Source organism: Vanacampus margaritifer, chromosome 15 (genome assembly GCF_051991255.1).
Source record: "Vanacampus margaritifer isolate UIUO_Vmar chromosome 15, RoL_Vmar_1.0, whole genome shotgun sequence".
In the NCBI taxonomy this organism is placed as follows: Eukaryota; Metazoa; Chordata; class Actinopteri; order Syngnathiformes; family Syngnathidae; genus Vanacampus; species Vanacampus margaritifer.
Genome location: NC_135446.1, coordinates 7,293,147 through 7,313,291, shown reverse-complemented (window position 1 = coordinate 7,313,291; position 20,145 = coordinate 7,293,147). Strand labels below are relative to the sequence as shown.

Sequence of the window (20,145 nt, the reverse complement as noted above, 5' to 3'; positions counted from 1 at the left end):
TTTTTTGCATGGAAGTGATGTTTTTTTTCTTTTGTTGTGATTTTTGTGCCTGCATGCTGTAAGTCTTGTTTATACTTGGAATATTTTTTTTTCCTTTTCCATCACTTTATAATTTGGGTAAGGAATGGCTCACTGCTATACATTTACTTCATTGACTCTATCATATGAACTCAATTGATTTTTTTTATTTTTATGTTTTTAACAGGTGATGCTGTGGACTACTCTAAGAAAGGGGCATACGCAGGAATGACAATCCCTCCTTATTCCCAAGCAAGAGTAACAAGTGCTGTTGGCACTCTGTTTGGTACAAGTAGTGTGCTGAGGTCATCCAATGGGGTTGTTTATTCCTCTGTTGCTGCACCAATTCCATCTGCATATGCAATAACAACCCAACCAGGTTCCATATTTTGTACATCGTACAACACTCAGTCCAGTATGCATACCAGTGACACCATGCCATCGTTGTCAGACATCCAGAATTTGCCACTGACACGATCCCACAGTTTCCTGTCTACCGTCTCCGTTACCAACGCAGATGAGCGAGCCGACATCCCTCTCAACCTGGAGTTATCTAAAGAGGACACTTCTGGTAATGCTGTCACCACAGCGACCACCTCTTTATCCCTTGACTACACGGATGAATCCCTTGAGGCAATAGCCGCCTCCCTGGAGGCTCTTTCCTCACCTATAGTCCCAGGGGATGGCCAGTATCAGGCAGAGCGTGAAAGGCTCGAAATGGAAAAATTCAAGCAGCAGCGCCTCGCAGAGGAGCTGGAATGGGAGCGTCAGGAGATTCAACGTTTTCGTGAGCAAGAGCAGCTGCTGGTCCAAAAGGAATTAGAGGAGCTACAGGTCATGAAGCAGCAAATTTTGACTCAGCAAGAAGAGGAAAGGCAAGCTCATCTCATGATGCAAAAAGAAACCTACGCTCAGCAACAGCAGCAGCTCGAGCAAATTCAGAGACTCCAAGAGCAGCTCCGCATGCAACTGGAAGAGCAAAAGCTTCGTCAGATGTATCCAGGTGGGGAGATGCTTGGGAATGGCATCCAAGAGGCAATTGTCTTGGGCCCTGATGGCACCGTACTGTCACGGAAGATCACAGATAGTGGTTGCCAAACAGACGAAGAGGACGAGACGGTCAGCAAAGCTTACACAGCAGGGAGAAAAAAGAAAAGTGTCAAAAAGAGTGTTGACAGTTGTGTGCAGACAGATGATGAAGATCAAGAGGAGTGGGAGGCTCAGAGAAGCAGACAGAATCGGCCACGCACCGCACGAGGGGACAGGGGAGGGCACACGGACATGTCTCTGCAAGCGCACACTGAGATTTCTATCCAAACGGACACAGACGGAAACATCAGGATGGACACAAGAATGGAACTGTCCGACTCGGAAAGAACCTCGCCAAAGAAACGACCCTTGCCCTTGGAGATCGCCATGTCTCCACACCTCAAGGCTGAGTCCTCCACACTTCAAGCACCCCCTAAATCTCCTAATGTGCTCTATTCTCCGTTATCACCCTGTATTTCCCCAAGCAAATCACTTGAATTTGTATCATATGATAAATCGTTGGGTGATAAAAGCCCACAAAAGCTCAGGGGAAGCCCAGATCCAGGAAGTCCGAAGGGAACGAAGCCCATGCAAAGATCGATGTCTGACCCCAAACCTATCAGTCCAAGTGGAGAAGACAGGGTAACATCTGGCACACAGTATAATGATACTGTAAGTACACCTCCCTTTTATTATTACTGTAATGATGGTAGTGGAGTTTCTCACTTCTCTCACTTGGCATTTCTCATGTAATATTATAAATGTTGCAAGCCTGAGCTAATCATACTACAGCTTTGATTGCGGTGAATGATTCCTCTTTTTTGAAAGTCAAATCTATGCCTCAGTAACTCATCGTTGACTATCACATACGTACAGTACATAAAGCTTGCCGGGACATATTCAGCTGTGAAATCCGTCTTGTAAATAAATTGCTACTCTTCACACTGCGCTCAGACTTCAAAGTACAAATTTTGACATCTATCTATCTATCTATCTATCTATCTATCTATCTATCTATCTATCTATCTATCTATCTATCTATCTATCTATCTATCTATCTATCTATCTATCTATCTATCTATCTGTCTATCTATCTATCTATCTATCTATCTATCTATCTATCTACGTATCTATCTATCTATCTATCTATCTATCTATCTGATTTATTTATTTTTTGCAGGGGAAGAGCTCCGGTGGAACACCCACTGGCACTCAAAAGAAGGTCAAGAGGACTCTACCCAATCCCCCATCAGAAGATGAATCGTCAGCCAGTGGACAGACCGCATACAGCACCGGTTCTGCTCGACGGAGAATGTGCCGCAATTCAAACATGGCGCGCGCCAAGATTCTGCAAGACATAGACCGTGAGCTTGATTTAGTGGAACGGGAGTCATCCAAACTGCGCAAAAGGCAAGCAGAGCTTGACGAGGAGGAGAAGGAGATTGACGCCAAGCTGAGGTACTTGGAGATGGGTATTAATCGGAGGAAAGGCGCCCTACTGAAAGAGCGGGAGAAGAGTGAGCGGGCTTATTTACAGGGTGTGGCTGAAGACAGAGATTATATGTCAGACAGTGAGGTTAGTAACATCCGAGAGACCAGAGGTGACCATGGTGACGGTGAGGATGAGGAAATAGAAAGCCATGGTCTGGAGCGTCCCAGGACAGCTCCTCAGTCAGAACTGGATGACTTTGTCCCACCTCAAACTAAACAGGAATATGGGAAATACTCCCAGTACCAGTACCCTCAAAGCCAATACCAGCAGTCCCTCTATCAGACCCCCCAGTCTTACCAGTCTCATTCTATATACTCCTCTGTCCCTTCGCTCACCAGCTCCCAACAGCAAAGTTACCAGCAGATGCTCCTGTTACAGCAGAAAGCTGCCAGGCAAGCCGCTCTTCTCTCTGAACTGGATGCCACCAAATACGATGTCATTAGCCGCCAGCCCGACCCCACATCGTCGCCTTACCTCGGCGTGAAATATGATAAATATGGCAACCACCTCGACCTCAGAGCCTTGGATGTAGGAAGTATAGCAGGTAGTCCCATGTCAGCCGTCTCCGATTCTTATTACTCGGATATTGATCACCACACACCTCGGAGTTACCTGCTACTGGAAGATGCGGCCGAGCTGGCTAAAAGCTCCACTGCTTTTTCGTCGTCATACAGTCTTGCTGAGAGAGAGCTTGCCAAAGCAGAGAAGCTTCTCCAACGCAGCGCTGCTGATCTAGAATCCACTGACTACCTTGGATCCACCTCCAGACTGCATACATATGGAAAAACCCCTGATGAAGATGATCCAATGGAGGAACCATACGAACTGAAGCTCTTGAAGCAGCAGCTCAAGCAGGAGTTCAGGAGAAGCACGGGTGGGACAGAAAGCTTAGATTCTCTGACAGGCCTCTCCCAGCATTACTATACCCCAAGTTCCAGCATCTCCAGTTACTCCCAAAGGCATTACCCAAAGTCAGATAAGTACAGCATCAGTCGGCTGACTCTCGAGAAGCAGGCAGCAAAACAACTTCCAGCGTCAGTGTTGTACCAAAAACACAAGACTCCAATACTGGAGCCCAAGATCTCCTCCAAGTATTCCTCAATTACAGAAAGCAGAGGTTTGGACATGGAATATACGAGCTATTTGGGGTCTGCCAGCGGCTCCCCAAGATCCAGCCGGCTCATGCAGGATGAGATTACCTTTGGCCTTCGTAAGAATATTGCAGAGCAGCAAAAATACTTGGGGTCCACCTTGGGTGCAAACTTGGCTGGTTCGCTAAACCTGGGCCAGAGTTTGGGATTGGACTCCGCTTACCCAAGTGGCAGTCGCTCAAGACCGTCATCTAGGCCTACGTCTTGCTATGGCTTAGACTTGTCAATCAAAAGAGACCCTTCCAGCTCCTCGCTGAGGCTCAAAGGGGACGGCGAAGTTTCCGCAGACGGGCCCGGTTTCCAAGCCCCGTCCGGTCGCACCAAACCCACCAGCCTCCCCATTGTGCAAAGCGGCCGTGGGAGAATCCCTATCGTGGCCCAGAACTCTGAGGAAGAAAGTCCACTGAGCCCTGTGGGGCAGCCGATGGGAATGGCCCGCGCCTCAGCGGGGCCTCTGCCACCCATCTCGGCCGACTCTCGGGACCAGTTTGGTTCCTGTCTGTCCTTGCAGGACTCACAGCAGCAGCAGCAGCACATGATGGAGGAACCAAGTAGGGGTAGGGCTTATGTGTTGATGGATGATCTTCAGGGAACAATGTCAGATAGCGAAGGTAAAAAATGTTACCAGCAAGTTCGTATTTTTCTGTTCTTATTTATGATTTCTTCTTGTATGCGTTGGCTGCCACTAAATCTGCATGTGTTTATTTGTTGCTTCTTCTCAGTTGTGTCATTCTAATGAAATGAAATCTTGTTCTCTGTCTTACAAGGCATGCTTGAATGTATCGCTTGATGCATGCTTGTGCTTCTGTTTCTACATCCGATATTATGTAATGTGTTGGCATAACTTGGTGTGATTGTGTGGGAGGTGTTCTCCTCAAATAGTGATCGCTAGTGCACACTTTGTCTAGGGATACTCGTCTTTGTCTTTTTCACACTTAATGAAATGTTTGACACTGTAGGAATGTTTTCACAGTTCCTCTTTTGAGGCATAAAAATCAAGTTAATCCTTCAGCATTCTGTTTCTCACCAGTGAACTGGCAAGTGCCTCCCACAACCACATTTTGGAAATTCTATTCTAATATTGATTCCCTTTTGGAATTTTAACACATGCCTTTAATACATGCCCATATAATGTAGTCATCGTAGACTTTATAAAAACATCCACCCAAAGGAACCACTTTCTTAAACAAATAGAAGCATGTAATTGCCATGATAATTAAAAAAAAAGTGGATTGTTTTTTAAATGCTTGTAATAGTAAATATTAAACCTTATTTTTTTTTTGCACTTCTCTGTGAATAATTGCATGCATGTAATTGAAAAAATGAAAAATGTGGATTGTTTTTTAAAATGCATGCACTAGTAAATATTAAACCTTATTTTTTTGCATGTCTCTGAATAATTGCATGCATGTGTCTTCTACTTTGTGTACACTTCAAGTTTGATCATTTTATGGAGTGTTTTTAAAATGTGTTTACGCCCTCATAGGTCTTACAGTCTATGCTTAATATTGGAAAAATATATAATAGGGAAAAATACCAATACAAGGGCTGCTCAGTTTGAAGCATACACTCCCAGGTCTTAGTTTTTATGATTGCATCATAAGGACATAATGATAGATTTGCTATGGATCCCGCCATTTTGCTGTGTAAACTCGTTTGCCTTGATTGCAGCCCTAAGTGAGTCCCTGATGCCTTTGAAAAGAGACCATTCAGCCAATGGTAGAGTATTAGTTCATAAACTATAACGTATTAACCCACACGACAAATCAACTGCACAATCATCCACATGATATGATGGTTAAATGTTGGGAAGGTTTCAAAAAGTAACATATGTCATGTCACACGTCACATGTCATGTCACACGTCACATGTCATGTCACATGAATGACATGATTTTGAACATATTCGGAATAAAAGGTGTATACCCAACATTTACAGTCATAGATAAAAAATAACACGCATACTCCTAATTAATACTCCTAATTAACCATACTGACTGTCAAGCTACATTCCTATACCCCACTTCATTTAGTACTACCAATGAAAAAGAACCCCATCGCTTTGCATTCAATTCTATATTAAACCTAAATAAATCAACATGGACGCTGGCTCCATTCACAAGCTGTCGTTCCCTTCCCATGAATAGCATGCATTTATTTGAGGAAGTTCTCATATGTGTGGCACGTGGGGCAAACATTCTTAGACTGCCTCTACATGTTTGTCACTGAAGCCTACCACCTGAGACGAGAGGAGACCGACTGGTTCGACAAACCCACAGAAGTACGCTCGGAGAATGGACACGACAAGAGACAGGTAGGTGACACCCCAAAAAAGCCAGTTGTATACCTGTGAATTTGTATAAAGAAAGCTCATGTGATTATTTTGTGTGGGCCACAGGGTAAAGGTCAATACTACCCCTTCCCTCACCTCAGGGTCAAGCTGAAGAGAGATCCCAAAGACCGCAGTGTGTCAGGTAAAATACAGCAACTTATGAAAGACTTGTTTGTAAATAAGGTCTAATACGAACTTTTTTTGCTACCTGCAAATTGTCAAATTACCTCATTCGAGTCATAGTCAACCATCAAGCTTATCAAGTTTTTGGGATCAAATTGGTCTGACAAAATTGATACGATACTGGTCATCCCTCGGGATTCCTAACAACTACTCTGATCAAGATGACCAAACTAACTAGCTCCTCTTAGTTGCCTCTTACTTGATTGTCAAAACTCCAGGCAACTATTCTTTAGATCCAAGCAATAACCTTCAGAACCTTGTTTGCAGTCTATTGATTGAATGATCCTCAAACCGGGACCAGGTTGGGATCAGTTTGAAAAATGCACCGCATGCCTTTTTTGGATCCATCTTTTAAACAAAATGGCAAGCGTTTTCACCCATCATTATCCTTTGTCAGGCCGCATGGAGCAGACATTTCATTTCCTGGCATCCCTTTCCATTTGGCTCCCCTCCACACCCGGCAGCTATTGCCGTGCTCAAAATGGCGCAGGGCCTCACACTCACCATTACGTAATTAAAACATGGATCATTGGACAGAGGTTTGGTGCTTGTGTATGTGACATCTTTACGTGTTTGCTAGGGAACGGACTGGGTATCCGTGTTGTCGGTGGGAAAGAGGTACCTGGTGGTAACGGAGAGATCGGAGCCTATGTTTCCAAAGTTCTACCTGGTGGAGCCGCGGAACAAACAGGGAAGATCCTGGAAGGTGAGCGCCTTATGTCCCATCATTCTCACTCGAAAATAAACCAGGACTGGGCAAAATATGAGACGTGGGCCACAAACTCTGGTCTGCTCTATACCCCGACCCATTTTTATTACGGAGGCTGAAACGCAACAAAACTGTGCTCATTTTTAGTCTGTCTGCAAGATGATCCCACCCTGCGTTGTGACAGAAAAGTCACCTGACCAAAACAAAATATTATAAAATGTAAATAAAATGTATTTATTAGGGGTGTCAAAATTAGTGCGTTAATTTTGAGTACATTTAAAGTTCCTGTAATGCCACAAATTTTTTTAACGCGTGATTAATGACCGCCCCTTACTTGGAAAGCCTGTACTGGGAGAAATCCAGTCACAACACAGCAGACAAGTCCGCGTCAAAATTAAATTTAATAATAATGCATATATTTGTGGAGATTGGGGTCGAGTTTTGTTATACAAGTTTAGAAATGTGCATAAATTCACAAGTTACTTCATGTTAAAGATTGGACAGCTCTTATTAAGAAAAGAAAAATGCACTGAGCTGTCACCAATGTCTTACAAATGCAATTATGCCATCTAGTGGCAGATAAATGACATCTACACAAATCAATATCACACTTGTTATTTACAGTGGAGTACATCTTTTTAATTTATATTAAATTTTATGAATTATTCAATTACTGTATCAATGACTAAAAGATGCAGCCATATTTCTATTAATCTAACATTTTCCCACTTTTATATTTACAAGGGTATCAAAACTTAGAGAAAAAAATACTGTACATTTTATTTTACATTTAGAACAGATATAAAGTTTGCGATTACCGGTTATTGTGAGTTGACTATTGAAGTAATGCAATCAATTATGATAAAAAAAAAAATCACCTAATATCCCTAGTATTTATTCATGTTTGCATGTATTTCTTTATTCATTTATCAAATTAAATACATAGTAATTTATCATACAGTACATAATGAAAACAAAAAATGCTTATTGCTCAAATGACCAATGTTATGGTTTGACTTTATTAACTTACCGAATCAATCGGTCAATTATTTGCTGAAATTAAAAATATGAGTTAACAATTTTATTGTTCAAATGTATTCATTTACATCATAAAGAGTTTTAGATATATAATTAAATATTTGATTTATAAAAATTATTAGTAGACTGTGATTAGATTAATTACAAAAAAAAAATGAGGTGTGTTCATTTTTGTTTTATAGACCAAACTGTACTCAACTCTTGAGTAGTCACAGATACCATTACCAAGTACCGATACCACTAGTAGTTTTGGTATATAAAATTTCCCCAAAAACTTTTAGAGAATTATATATTCCATATTGCATTTTCCTTCAAATTGCATGAAGTAAATGTCACTTTTCTGTCCTCCTAATTTGCAATTTTTAATTGCTGATCATAAAATGGCCAGAAGAGGGCAGTTTTGGTATTGGCCACCTTTGTCGGGTATTGGCTCATAAACTGAAACCTACTATCAATACTTGCTCATTAACCCCCCCCTCCCCCAAAAAAGGATGGACAACATGAATCATTATTTTTATTGTTAAAATAAACCATTGAACTTTGTTTTTATTTCTTACCTATCTACAATGATACTTGAATTGTGGCACTTGGGAACAAATTCTGCTCACCTCTGCCCAAAACAGTTGCCATCTGCCTTTAACATACACAACAATAATAATAATAATATTATTATAAAAAGAATGATCACAGGTCCTTGATGTATGACTGTCCGCTGCCATCATGTGACCCAAACTGCCGCTTGATACATACAACGGCAGTCCGGGAGCAGTTAACACCTCCTACATCCACCTTTTCCGTCCATCCGTCTGCTTGCGGCAGTTTTTTATGTCACCTCGGGTCCGCATGGAGTGTGTCAGGACTTTATGGCCTTTCTGAGGCCGCTGGTATATGGCAGCGGACAATGACTTTGGGTCACTTTAAAGCTTCTATAGTGAGCCATCCATCTGGGTTTACTCTTGGGATTTTGCACCATAACAAATAATTTTGTCCTCATTCATTCGACAAAACACATTCAAGTTGCTAATTGAATTTGCGACCGCCGTGGTGTTATTGCTATCGTCGCCAAATGTGCGAATAGGACATCTCAAGCGGTGCGAAAATGGCAAAAATGCGAGTGAGGAGATGGCTAATTTGTGTGCAATACATGCAGTGCGACGCAAGCAGAGGACTCTGCTGATGAGCTGTTTCAGGCCATGTAAGTTTTGACAGCCCGCCTTTGCCGTGCTCTGCTGTGTGAACAACTACAACAATCAAGAGTCAAGTGTCTTTGCACTCGGTTGTGTTTTTGCTGCTGTGGGTTTTGGTTGTTTGTGTTCAACTTTCTGATGCAGATCATTTTAATTCCTCTTTACTTTTTTTCTCTCCAGGTTTTGCAGTGTGTGTATTTCCCCCCAAAAGAATGTGGTGAAACCGCACATGAATTATGTAATAAACAAAACAATTCCTTGTCCCCAAACTATATCTCTTGTCCAAAAAGGAATGCAAGTCTTGGAGTGGAACGGCATCCCGCTGACGGGAAAAACCTACGAAGAGGTGCAAGGGCTTGTCGGCCACTCGTGTAGCGAGGCAGAATTGTGCGTCAGGCTGTGAGTACAACCTCAAATTTCACATTGAAGGTTTTTGTTTTGTCGTTTTTGTTGCTGTTTCAAGCATTGGTTTTCTTTACATCAGAGATCTCAACATGTTGGCAGAATCCGAAGGTTCCGAGCGCCTGGACTTCCATGAGCCTAGCAAAAGTAAGCTTTTGATGTCAGGAGGGTTAATTTCATCAACAAAAACAAAATAAAAATAATTTTGTCAATACACTTTTTCACTGGACTAAAACTAGACTAGACTAGACTAAAACCCTCATTAATAAACCATAACTGGGACTAAATCAGTATGCATTTTCGTCGATTAATAAAGGCGAGACGAAAGTGTACTTTACTTAATAAAAAATGGACTAAAATCTATGGACATTTTAGTTCATGAACAAAAACGAGATCTGTCACTCTGACACTGTAATGTGACAAACAGTGACACGCCCCCTTCTAAAATCTGCATAGTGCAACATGCACAAACACATGCGACAGACAAGAGGTGGATTCACGGTCAAAGGTAAAAAAAAAAGAAAAAAAGTAAATTTTAGTTATAACGTAACATTAATCCAACAGCTATAACATTCCAACAATAATGTTAATCTGAATCTAAACTACTGTAATGTTGGCTAACTTACTAGCTCATAGCATAGCCATAGTAGCCACTTGTTGATATCATGTGTGTCAAGTTGTTTTCCATCAAAAATATGAGAGAAAATTTTATGTGACATAGTTTTAGATCCGAAATGTTAAACATAATCTGCTGATTTAAAAATATAAAGGGGTAAAATGATTGTCCTGACTAAAACTAGACTAAAACGTTGACAGTTTTTGTTGACTAAAACTAGACCAAAAAAAAAAAGTCTAAAATGCTAGATTTATTTCGACTAAAAATGGACTAAATAAAAACAACAGGATGAGGTTGACTAACTATGATAACAAACTGACTAAAACTGAGACTAAATTTAAAAATGGCGGATCAAATTAACACTAGAAGTCAGTAATGCAGTGAAATCTAGATACCTAACTTTGAAATTCCTTCAGGTGACAGGCCTCCCAGGTCTCCGGGCGTGGACCCCAAGCAGCTGGCGGCCGAGCTACAGAAGGTGTCCCAGCAGCAGGCCCCGTCATCCACCGCCTCCTCCGCCAGCCTGACGGCCACCTCCAGCCCCGCCCAGCCGGGCTCGCCGTCGGTCAGCAAGAAACGGCACAGCGGCAAGGCGAGTGCTGTTCGCATGTCAAGTTCGAGCACGCTTTCTTTGTTCTCTCTCTTCCTGCATCTCTTAGCACCTTTTCTTCCCTTGCAGGCCACAGATGGAAGCAAGACCCCGTCACACCCAATCACTGGTGACATACAGGTCAGTCATGTGTGGTTACTTTCAGACCTAGCTACTACAATCTCTGTCAAAGTTCCTTCGAATTTGTCTTTCTTCAGCCCCTTTAGTGGACGTGGTGCCAGGATTTTTTTGTGTTTGGCTTTGGGGCTTGACTGATGTGGTTGTAAAGTGGTTCTCTTTATTTTGTCAGTAAAAGCACAATATAGTACACACCACAAGCATGTTCGATGTAACCTTGCTAGCAAGATGAATTCTCGCGATATTTGTGAGTTCACAAACTCCGGAGAATACATCTTGTACCGCTCCCGCTGATACGTTTGCAGCCAATCGGACCAATTAGGCGTTGTTTAGGCAAGACGAAAACAATAAGCGCCGATTGCGTTGGGGGTGGGGGGGTGACAAACCTAACAGACGAATGGATGCTGCAGTTAATTATGTTCTCGCAGAATTACATACCGTTTCCTTGTTAAATTTGAACAGCAACCATGTTGGTGACCCCTGGCCCGTTTAGGCACCAAACAAATTGGGCCTGAATTCATTGTAAAGCCTTTTGGTTACTGCGATTGTTTTAAGATTTAGAAACATGATACAAACGTAGCTATATTGAGGTAAAAGGGACTTATCTTGCTCAGGCCCAGTTTGGCAGCAAATTATGACAGCCATCATTATTTTTGAGGCCTCGTCCACACTAATCATACTTTGTCTTGTTGCAGCTTCAAATCCACTACGACAAGCAGCTGGGCAACTTGATCGTGCACGTCCTGCAGGCGCGGAACCTGGCGCCACGCGACAACAACGGCTACTCGGACCCCTTTGTTAAGGTGTACCTCTTGCCGGGACGAGGGTGAGTCCAAATATTTTTTCATACACTCTTCTAAAGTAAAGCAAATGCCCCGCTCCTGTTTTTGGGTTGTGTGCTCTCAGTGGCATCAAATAAATAGCGCTGCGGTACGAGTGCCATTTTCACTGTAATGCTCCCTGTTTCCACGCTCACGCACCCACAAAGGGAAAAAATTATGACTTGTTGTATTGGATCTCGTTGGTGCAGGTATCCCTAATATAATGGCCAGTGTGCCATGCCCCCACCTCCGTCTTGACACTCACACTAGACCCCAACCCACACGACACAAAATCACTTCCTCTGACTATTGATTTTTTTTTGTATGTTCTCTATATTTAATGCATGCTGGACCCCCACTCAGTCAGGTCATGGTTGTCCAGAACGCCAGGTATGTGATTGACACTTGTATTTGTGTTTTCTTGGTTGTCAGTTTGGTGAAGGTAAAATATATATATTTTTTAAAAATGTGGTCCTGCTCATTTTGCTGAAATATAGGTAATCCTTGTCCTAACCAAACTAACCCTGCACTCTCCCCCCCCGAAAAAAAATCTTCCACGCTAACGAGCTAACACTTGTTTCTATATTACTACATTTAGCATTAGCTTTTAGCAACCGACCGGATTTAAAGATGTCTTTTCCGACCCTGCCATCGACGCACGCCACATTGTGCAAGTTCCCGAATGATGTGCATTCCGTCCATTCTCACCCCCGCCCGTCCGCTCTAGTGTCACATGGGTCCATTATGCTCTTTTTTTTCGAGTGTAAGTAATGAAATGGATGGTGTCCCCCCCCCCCCCCCCCAACCCAACCCCTCCCCTCCCCTTTCTCTCCTCCCTCCACCAGTGCTGAAAACAAGAGGCGGTCCAAGCCCGCTGGCAAGAGCCTTAATCCCGAGTGGAACCAGACGGTCATCTATAAGAACATCCACCTGGAGCAGGTAGAAAATGATCTTGCTGACCAGCCTCTTTAGGCAGTAAACAAGATGGGGCTGAATTTACAGCCCCCAACTCACCCAATGTTGGCTTTGAGACTTCATAACATAACCGTGTTTATGCAAACATTAAGTATACTGAAATTCATTCAAAATTGTCTGTTACCTGCCCGTTTAGGCAGAAAACAAGTCAGGTCTGAATTTACTTTCCTTCTCAATGGTTACTTTAAATCTGAATAAATAAATGAATTTTAGTGCTATCTAAATTTCTTCCAAATGGTCTTGCTCTAGCCAGTTGAGGGAGTACACAAGTTGAGCCTTAATTCATGCTATTAAATGCTGCAAAATATATTGAGTGCTGCAAAATATATTGACTGCACCATATTTAATTATTTTTTTTTTTTTAAAAAACGTCTTTTGCAGCAAAATTTGGCTTGATCGAACCCGTCTAGGCATAAAATCGCAAGGGGGGGGGCTTACACTGCAGCAATGTTAGGTGGCATTTTATAGCTACTGATTTTTTGTGGTTAATAGTTAAATTTAGCATCATGTTTGTCAATTTTCTAAATGGCCGCAAAATGTGCGTTCAGTTGCGGAAAAAGACACTGGAGGTGAGCGTATGGGATTATGACAAGTGTTCCTCCAATGATTTCCTGGGAGAGGTAAGTCATTATCCCTCCAGTCGCTTCCTCTTTTCCTTTTCCTTTTCATCACTTGCTTTTTCTCCCGACGGATGTCCAGGTCCTTATCGACCTGTCCAACACGGCCCAACTGGACAACGTCCCGCGGTGGCTCCCCCTCAGGCCGCAGACGGAGGGGGAGCACTACCGCCGCTCCCACCAGAGCCGACACGGCTCCTCCAAAACCTCGTCTCCTAAAACCGCTGGATCCGCCCACGAGCAGGACTCTCCCAAATCGTCGGTGATCAAAAGCCGAAGTCACAGCATCTTTCCCGATCCGGCAAAGGGTATGAGAACCGCGTGTTCCCGCTCGGTCACACCTCCCGCTTGATGTTTGCACTCCCACCATCGTAGCTTCAGCGTCATGCTTTTTGCTTTCCCATGATCTGTCTTCTTGGTTGCCATAGTCACCCAGCTCCAAGGCCTCGCTTTAGCCAGCGTCAGGGAGCTTCACAGTTTTGTCTAATTAACATTAGCATAATAAACTTATGGACAAAAGTCAAAATTACTTCAGAATTGTCTCGCAGCAGACAAGGTGGGTCTGAATCCCTTGTGTCGCATTTTAGTTTCTTTCAGGACTTACGTAAATGTAAACTTATTGACAACAATTCTAAACCTTTCTAAGTTATTTTATAAAATACCTTGCACTACAGCCTGTTTAGGCAGCGAGTTAGGCCTGAATTCAATGTGTTTCTGGTTTGTTTCTTTCAGGACAGCTGCATGGTCTTGTTCATAATAATTATAAAACCTTTCAAAGTTGCATACTAATTATAAAACCTTTCAAAGTTGCTGCTCGTTTTGGCAGTAAGCAAATCGGGCCCGAATTCACTGCATCTCCTATTGATTGCAATATGACAAACAAAACAAACAATTAAATCCTTCAAAGTATCTGCCCATTTAGGGCAGCAAATAATTCGGGCCTCCTAAATTTAATCCCCTTGGCTTCTTTACATAACATGCTAAAATTGAATCTGAGTTAGTCTTTGAACTATCAAATACAGTTCTAAAATAGCTCAAACTAAATTACTGCAAAATGGTGCTGGACCACAGCCCGTTTAGGCATCAAACAAGTCAGCCTAAATACTGATCTAATGATTGTAAATCTGTAAAGTTATTTCAAACTGGTCTCGTACCACAGTCCATTTAGGCAGCATTTTTTAATGTTAATTTGGTGAATGTGATTGTTTTAGACACGCAGGTGCCCCCTCTCGAGAAATGTCACAGTAGCCCCAGCAGGTCCAAGCCGTCCCCGTCTGAGAGCCAGAGCCAAAGCCCCAGCCGCGGACACGTGCCGCAAGCTCGCCCGCGTTCCTCCAAAAGCGCCGCATGGCAACAACGCCATCAGGACGGCAACGCCGGGTGCGGTCAAGGTGTTGCCATAGCAACAACAACAACAACAACAATGGGCGACACAGGCCCGACACAGCAGCAGCAACCGCCGCCGCAACGCCTCCAGCCAAGTAAACCAAGACGCAAATAAACGCCATCGCAGCATGGCCGCCTCGCACTCATCAACCTTTTTTTTTATCTTCAGTTTGATTTTATTTGATTTTACTTTTTACCTTCACTTGAGTTATAATTTGGCACCTCACAACCGTCACCTCCAGAAATGCGCCACTAGAGGACGCCAGAACTTTCTACAAGCGACAACATGGCCAAAATTTGTAAAAACCCTGCAGCATAATCAGATTTTCTAAAAACATATAATTAATGATGTGCTAACCCTAACCCTAACTCTCAAAGATTTCCCTCCCTTAATATCTCTTTTTCACAAAAACATGTCCGAGGCTCCTCCTGAATGCTGCGCATGCAGTCCTCTCCTTTTTTTTGGTATTCATTTGTAAAACTACGGGACCCACAATGCACTTCTGCGGCAGCCGCACACCCCTGTGCATGTGATTGACAGACAATTGGACTCTCTCTCAATCTCCATCTTCCTCCTCTTCCCATCTTCAACTTTGACCCGCAAACTCTGTATCCTGGGGTCGGACCACTATCCCCCCCACTAACAACGCCCCCTCCCCTCCCACGCCATCCACAACGCCAACCTCCAGGCCTACCAGGCCGCCAGAGACACAGCGTAGTTGGTGTGCTCACCATTCAGAGAGGCCAATCGGATTGGCTGCCCGCCCTGCCGTTGCCGGCCAATGGGAGCAGAGCGGACGGCCGTCACCTGACCCTCAGGAAGGCCGTATCGGAGGAGAGACCCCACGTTGCCCGAGGTGAGCCCCCAACCCCAAAAAAACCCCAACCTTCCTTCCCTCCCTGTCATGTGAGAGGATGCTACTAACCTGCAAGGGAACGAGAGAGGACGACAGGCTGAGATCCATGCAGCGAGACGCACACTTTTTTTCGTGAGTCGGTGTGTCGTCGCCATGGATACCACTCAGCAAAAATCTCAAACTAAAAACTAATGATGTTCTGATTGGTCTCATGTGCATTTCATAATGTGTGTCATCCATGTTTCATTACCGCGCTTTTCATGAGCAGTCAGTCTGTCCGTCCTGTGTCGTTGTTGTCCCCCTTGGATGTTCTCCGTGCTCACGGTGTGACTGTGTGCCGTAGCTCGCGCCAGCTACAGGTCGGGTGAAGCCCCCATGACAGCGGCCTCACTGGACAGCGGCCTAAGCGGCAGCGCCTACAGCTTGCTGGACGAGGACGCAGAGATGAACGAGGTGGACAGCGCCATCTTCCAGGTGCCCCGATTGTGAGTCTCCTTGCTTTTCAGCATTTAGTACTTTCAAAATTGACATTAAATAAACAGTTTTTTTTTGGGGGTTTTTTTAGTGGAAAGATTCCAAATGGCACTGATGGAATGAAATCATCCATAGGTGATTCTGATGGTGAGACTAAAACTATTTGTGCTAAAATTGAAGCTGTCAAAAATCAAATGTGTAATTAACATTGTCAATGGACGCCACAAGTTTAGGATCAATACATAGTATAAATAACATGAAGTGACTGCGAACTGTGTCCTCCCGGTGCAGGTAAGTCGCAGGTGATGGGTGAGATCAAGATTGCACTGAAGAAGGAAGTGAGGACGGAGGGAGATCACCTGGTCCTGGAGATTCTGCAGTGTCGTAATATCACCTACAAATTCAAGTCTGCAGACCACCTGCCTGGTTAATCTAATTACATTTCTTACTTGCGTCAAATAAAATATTGTTGTTGAAAATTTTTTTTTTCGTGGGATAAGCCCCTTGCGATGCAACATTTCCTTTGCGAGGGGGGTCCCACACAAAAAAATACAAGGCAACCTACAATGACACACCAGACATAAAAGACAAAATAATAATAATATAAAATAAAATTGGTGTATTGATAGCTTATGATTATAGTATTTGCGTTAGTGGGGAGGGTTGTTTCTTCTGAACTAAAAATGGTCAATTAAATAAAAGTAATTAAATGTGAAGGTGTGAAAACTCTTTTTTTTTAACATGAATGAATTCATTACTTAAAAATAAAATAGAATAAAATGTCACTTAAATAAAATGAATACAAATGCCACTAAAGTTAAAGATTGCATTTCACAATTTAATTTATTAATGAACTTTTTAAATTATTTCAAATAACGTACCCCGAAATGACATGGGAGGAATAAAAGAGAAATGTGTTTCTCTCAGGATGAGAAACATTTTTACTTGCATGCGTACAATGAACTACGTTCTCCTTCTAATGAGACGAGATGAAAAAAGTTTCTCATTTAAACGAGAAAACTTTCTCGACTCCTAATGAGAAACATATTTCTTTTTTTTTCTTTTTTTCTTCATGTCGCTTTAGGGGCTCCGAAAGTATGCAATCTTGTTGATGATGATGATGATTATTATTGCAGACAATGCTTGCATTTTTAAACAATAAAATATTTAATAAAAATATAATAATTTATATGTACAATAAATCAAATCAGACTTCCAAAAAAAATTCTACATCTTCATATCCATAGTTTAACAAAATATTTAAAATAATTTTGGCTCATTTACTGATGTAATTAGCTGTACTTTCATTTGATTTTGCCATTAAAAACAACAAAAATCACCATATTAACTAAGTTTTATCCTGCCCCGTGCAGACCTCTACGTGAAGCTGTACGTGGTGAACATCGCCACGCAGAAGCGCATCATCAAGAAGAAGACGCGCGTGTGCCGCCACGACCGCGAGCCCTCCTTCAACGAGACTTTCCGCTTCTGTATGAACCCGGCGGGGCACTCGCTGCAGGTGAACCGTGCCGCCCGCCATCTCCCCCCAAAAAAGCATCACTACGCCGGCGCTTAATAGCTGCGCTTCCTTCCCAGCTTTTCTTGGTGTCCAACGGCGGCAAATTCATGAAGAAGACGCTGATCGGCGAGGCCTACGTGTGGCTGGACAAGGTGGACTTGCGCAAGCGTGTTGTCAGCTGGCACAAATTGCTCGCTAGCACCGCGCAGATCCACTCCTAGGCGGAACGTGCCATTTGATGAGCCACAGGGGGGGGGGGCAGTGGGGGGAATAGATTGATTTCACTTGCAGGAATGAGCCTCTAACCTGAACAGGAAGTGGACCACACAAGCGAGCAGGTACAAAACACTCCACACACGAAATACAGGGACACACATGTACAGGAGATACTCATTAGCCCCTTTGGAAGCATTTGTCAATGACTCAATGAGGACTCTTATTTATTTTTCTATTAGAAGGAAGCATAAATCTCTATTGTTTTTTGTCATGTGCGCAAGAAGGGAAATCATATCCAACACACACTACCTAGCATTCCACTTCGGGACGTTCTTTTATGTCAACAAACAGAGTTCTATTTATTATCATTTCTTTAAGAATATTGGTTTATATGAAATTGGAGTATTGGAGTGTACCACACACACCTTGTACATAACAAAATGTCCTAACTGGAATGAAGAAATATAGAGAACATATAGTATAAATAGATATAGATATATAATGATTTTTATCACAGACAATCAAGTCTTGATGATTGTGATGTTCAAGTTTTTCCCACACAATGCCCCCAATTTATAGTCATGTGTCTTTTTGGTGCACTTTTCCTTCTCGAATGTAAAAGCGACTTTACGGTAAATAAGAAAAAGATGAGATTTAATTGTTTGATCCACGGTCGAACATATTACGCATAGTATTCCAGACAGATTATTGTTGTTGTTGTTGTTTATTAGGTTTTTTTGTGGTAAATTGTTTTCTATGCAACCTTGTCATCTCCATTTTCCAGCACAAATTGATTGAAATATGAAACAGTGACACATTTTAATATCATTTTTATTAATTTATTTTAATTTTATTTTTTATATATTATTATTCATCTTTTTTACATTTACGCTTTTATTACCATTTAATAGCATTTCACAATTTTAAGAATTGAATTATATTTGTATTTATTTAATATTATTTCTATTTTTATTTATGGCATATTTATTGCTATTTAATGGTATTATTTATTCTCATTGAAATCATTTATTCATTTCATTTAACAAAGACAGACTGAAATATGACATTAACTTTAATTTAGCTGTTTACTTCTGATTTATTTATTGACAGGCAATTGTGTCACTTATTCCCTGCAAGACCATTTATCGATCAGGTCTCGATTTTCCAGTAACAATAGTCTGAAATGACGTATTTTATTTGGATTATTTATTTATTTATTTTCTGTTCTTGATTTTTACTTAAGTTTTCTATTTAACATGATCATTTCTTCCCTGTGTGAAGGTTTGTTTTGTTTACAGTATATATGGGGTGTGCTTTTTTTGATACGTATATATGTAGTGCTTGTTTACAACTCAGAGAATTGTTCCCGTTTACAGAGAATTCCGATAAAAACGCCTCCCTGCAATTTCTCGCTTCATTTCCAGCAATGACCAAAAAGGGACTTACTGATTTTAAGGTCACCGTGAGTGTACGTCTTTTATTAGTATTAGTATTATTTTCAATCCAATGCATGTCATTTGGTCTGTCTTAAGACATATCAACACACACCTTTAAGCGTGTAAGAACATCGTCTTTTTTAAAAATACACCAGGCTTGGGGAGCAATAGGTCTTTTAAAGGACAAAAAAAAAAAATGTGTGTGGTCACTTGATTTTCTCTCGGTCAATGTACAGTACAGCATTTACTAACCACACACACACACATTTACACACACACTTGGACAGCTGGAGTAGTCGCAGGAGAATCGTCAATGTGCTCACACTGGATGTTGCATGTTTCCTTGGTGGCTCATACTATTTTTGTGTCCAAATGATGATTATTACTACATAAAAAAAAATAGAGAATGACGTGTAGAGAAGGCTTTAGAACAAAATGTCAAGGGTGAGGGTGGGGTCAGGGGTGTTATTTATTGATAATATATGCTGACTGTTCAAAAATGATGATCGTCCAGTTCTCCCCCCACTTGTAAGTAAACAGAAAAAAAAATCTATCTATACTGTCATGGTTTTGTGATTGTATACAGGAGGTATTGATAAATTATGCAAATTGTGCTGTAAAAAAAATGGCTGTTGCCCGCCCCATGTCTAAATATTAAATATGAGTACAAATGAGGAGTTGTTGCGTTGTTATTTTGTGGCCGGGATATTGTTTCAATCGAGGAATAGTGTGGCAGGGTTTAGCTTTTACAGGCTGGCGTTCTTCGGGTAAGTTCATAGGGTAAAGTTGCTTTCAGGTACTTTGTTGGATTTGAGATAGTGTTTTTAATTCTAGAAAGTGTTAGGGTTTAGGACTATAAGTTCCTCAGAGGTTTATGGCTAGGGTTTAAGGTCAAAGCTATCCAGAGAATTTTAGGTTTTTCCGAGGATTTTGGCAGTGTTTAAAACGGTTCGCTAGAGTT

At 42.0% G+C, this 20,145-nt stretch overlaps 1 protein-coding gene across 2 annotated transcripts in view; it reads left to right on the top strand.

Moving 5' to 3' along the window:
* The window catches only part of pcloa (piccolo presynaptic cytomatrix protein a), a 35,785-nt gene extending 15,927 nt beyond the window's left edge, over positions 1-19,858 (top strand). Inside the window, exons 6-26 of one of the 2 annotated variants that reach the window (XM_077543496.1) lie at positions 206-1,719; positions 2,228-4,301; positions 5,362-5,409; positions 5,921-6,003; positions 6,088-6,163; positions 6,785-6,910; positions 9,429-9,537; positions 9,623-9,687; positions 10,573-10,748; positions 10,836-10,886; positions 11,579-11,709; positions 12,068-12,094; positions 12,550-12,643; positions 13,228-13,299; positions 13,379-13,604; positions 15,372-15,539; positions 15,883-16,024; positions 16,105-16,160; positions 16,305-16,439; positions 17,387-17,532; positions 17,610-19,858. In XM_077543496.1, the coding sequence (XP_077399622.1) occupies positions 206-1,719; positions 2,228-4,301; positions 5,362-5,409; positions 5,921-6,003; positions 6,088-6,163; positions 6,785-6,910; positions 9,429-9,537; positions 9,623-9,687; positions 10,573-10,748; positions 10,836-10,886; positions 11,579-11,709; positions 12,068-12,094; positions 12,550-12,643; positions 13,228-13,299; positions 13,379-13,604; positions 15,372-15,539; positions 15,883-16,024; positions 16,105-16,160; positions 16,305-16,439; positions 17,387-17,532; positions 17,610-17,753 (5,663 nt within the window). In that variant the 3' untranslated portion in view covers positions 17,754-19,858. The remainder of the gene's footprint in view (positions 1-205; positions 1,720-2,227; positions 4,302-5,361; positions 5,410-5,920; positions 6,004-6,087; positions 6,164-6,784; positions 6,911-9,428; positions 9,538-9,622; positions 9,688-10,572; positions 10,749-10,835; positions 10,887-11,578; positions 11,710-12,067; positions 12,095-12,549; positions 12,644-13,227; positions 13,300-13,378; positions 13,605-15,371; positions 15,540-15,882; positions 16,025-16,104; positions 16,161-16,304; positions 16,440-17,386; positions 17,533-17,609) is intronic. The other variant, XM_077543497.1, reaches the window with a different exon arrangement.
* Positions 19,859-20,145: the final 287 nt, after the last annotated feature.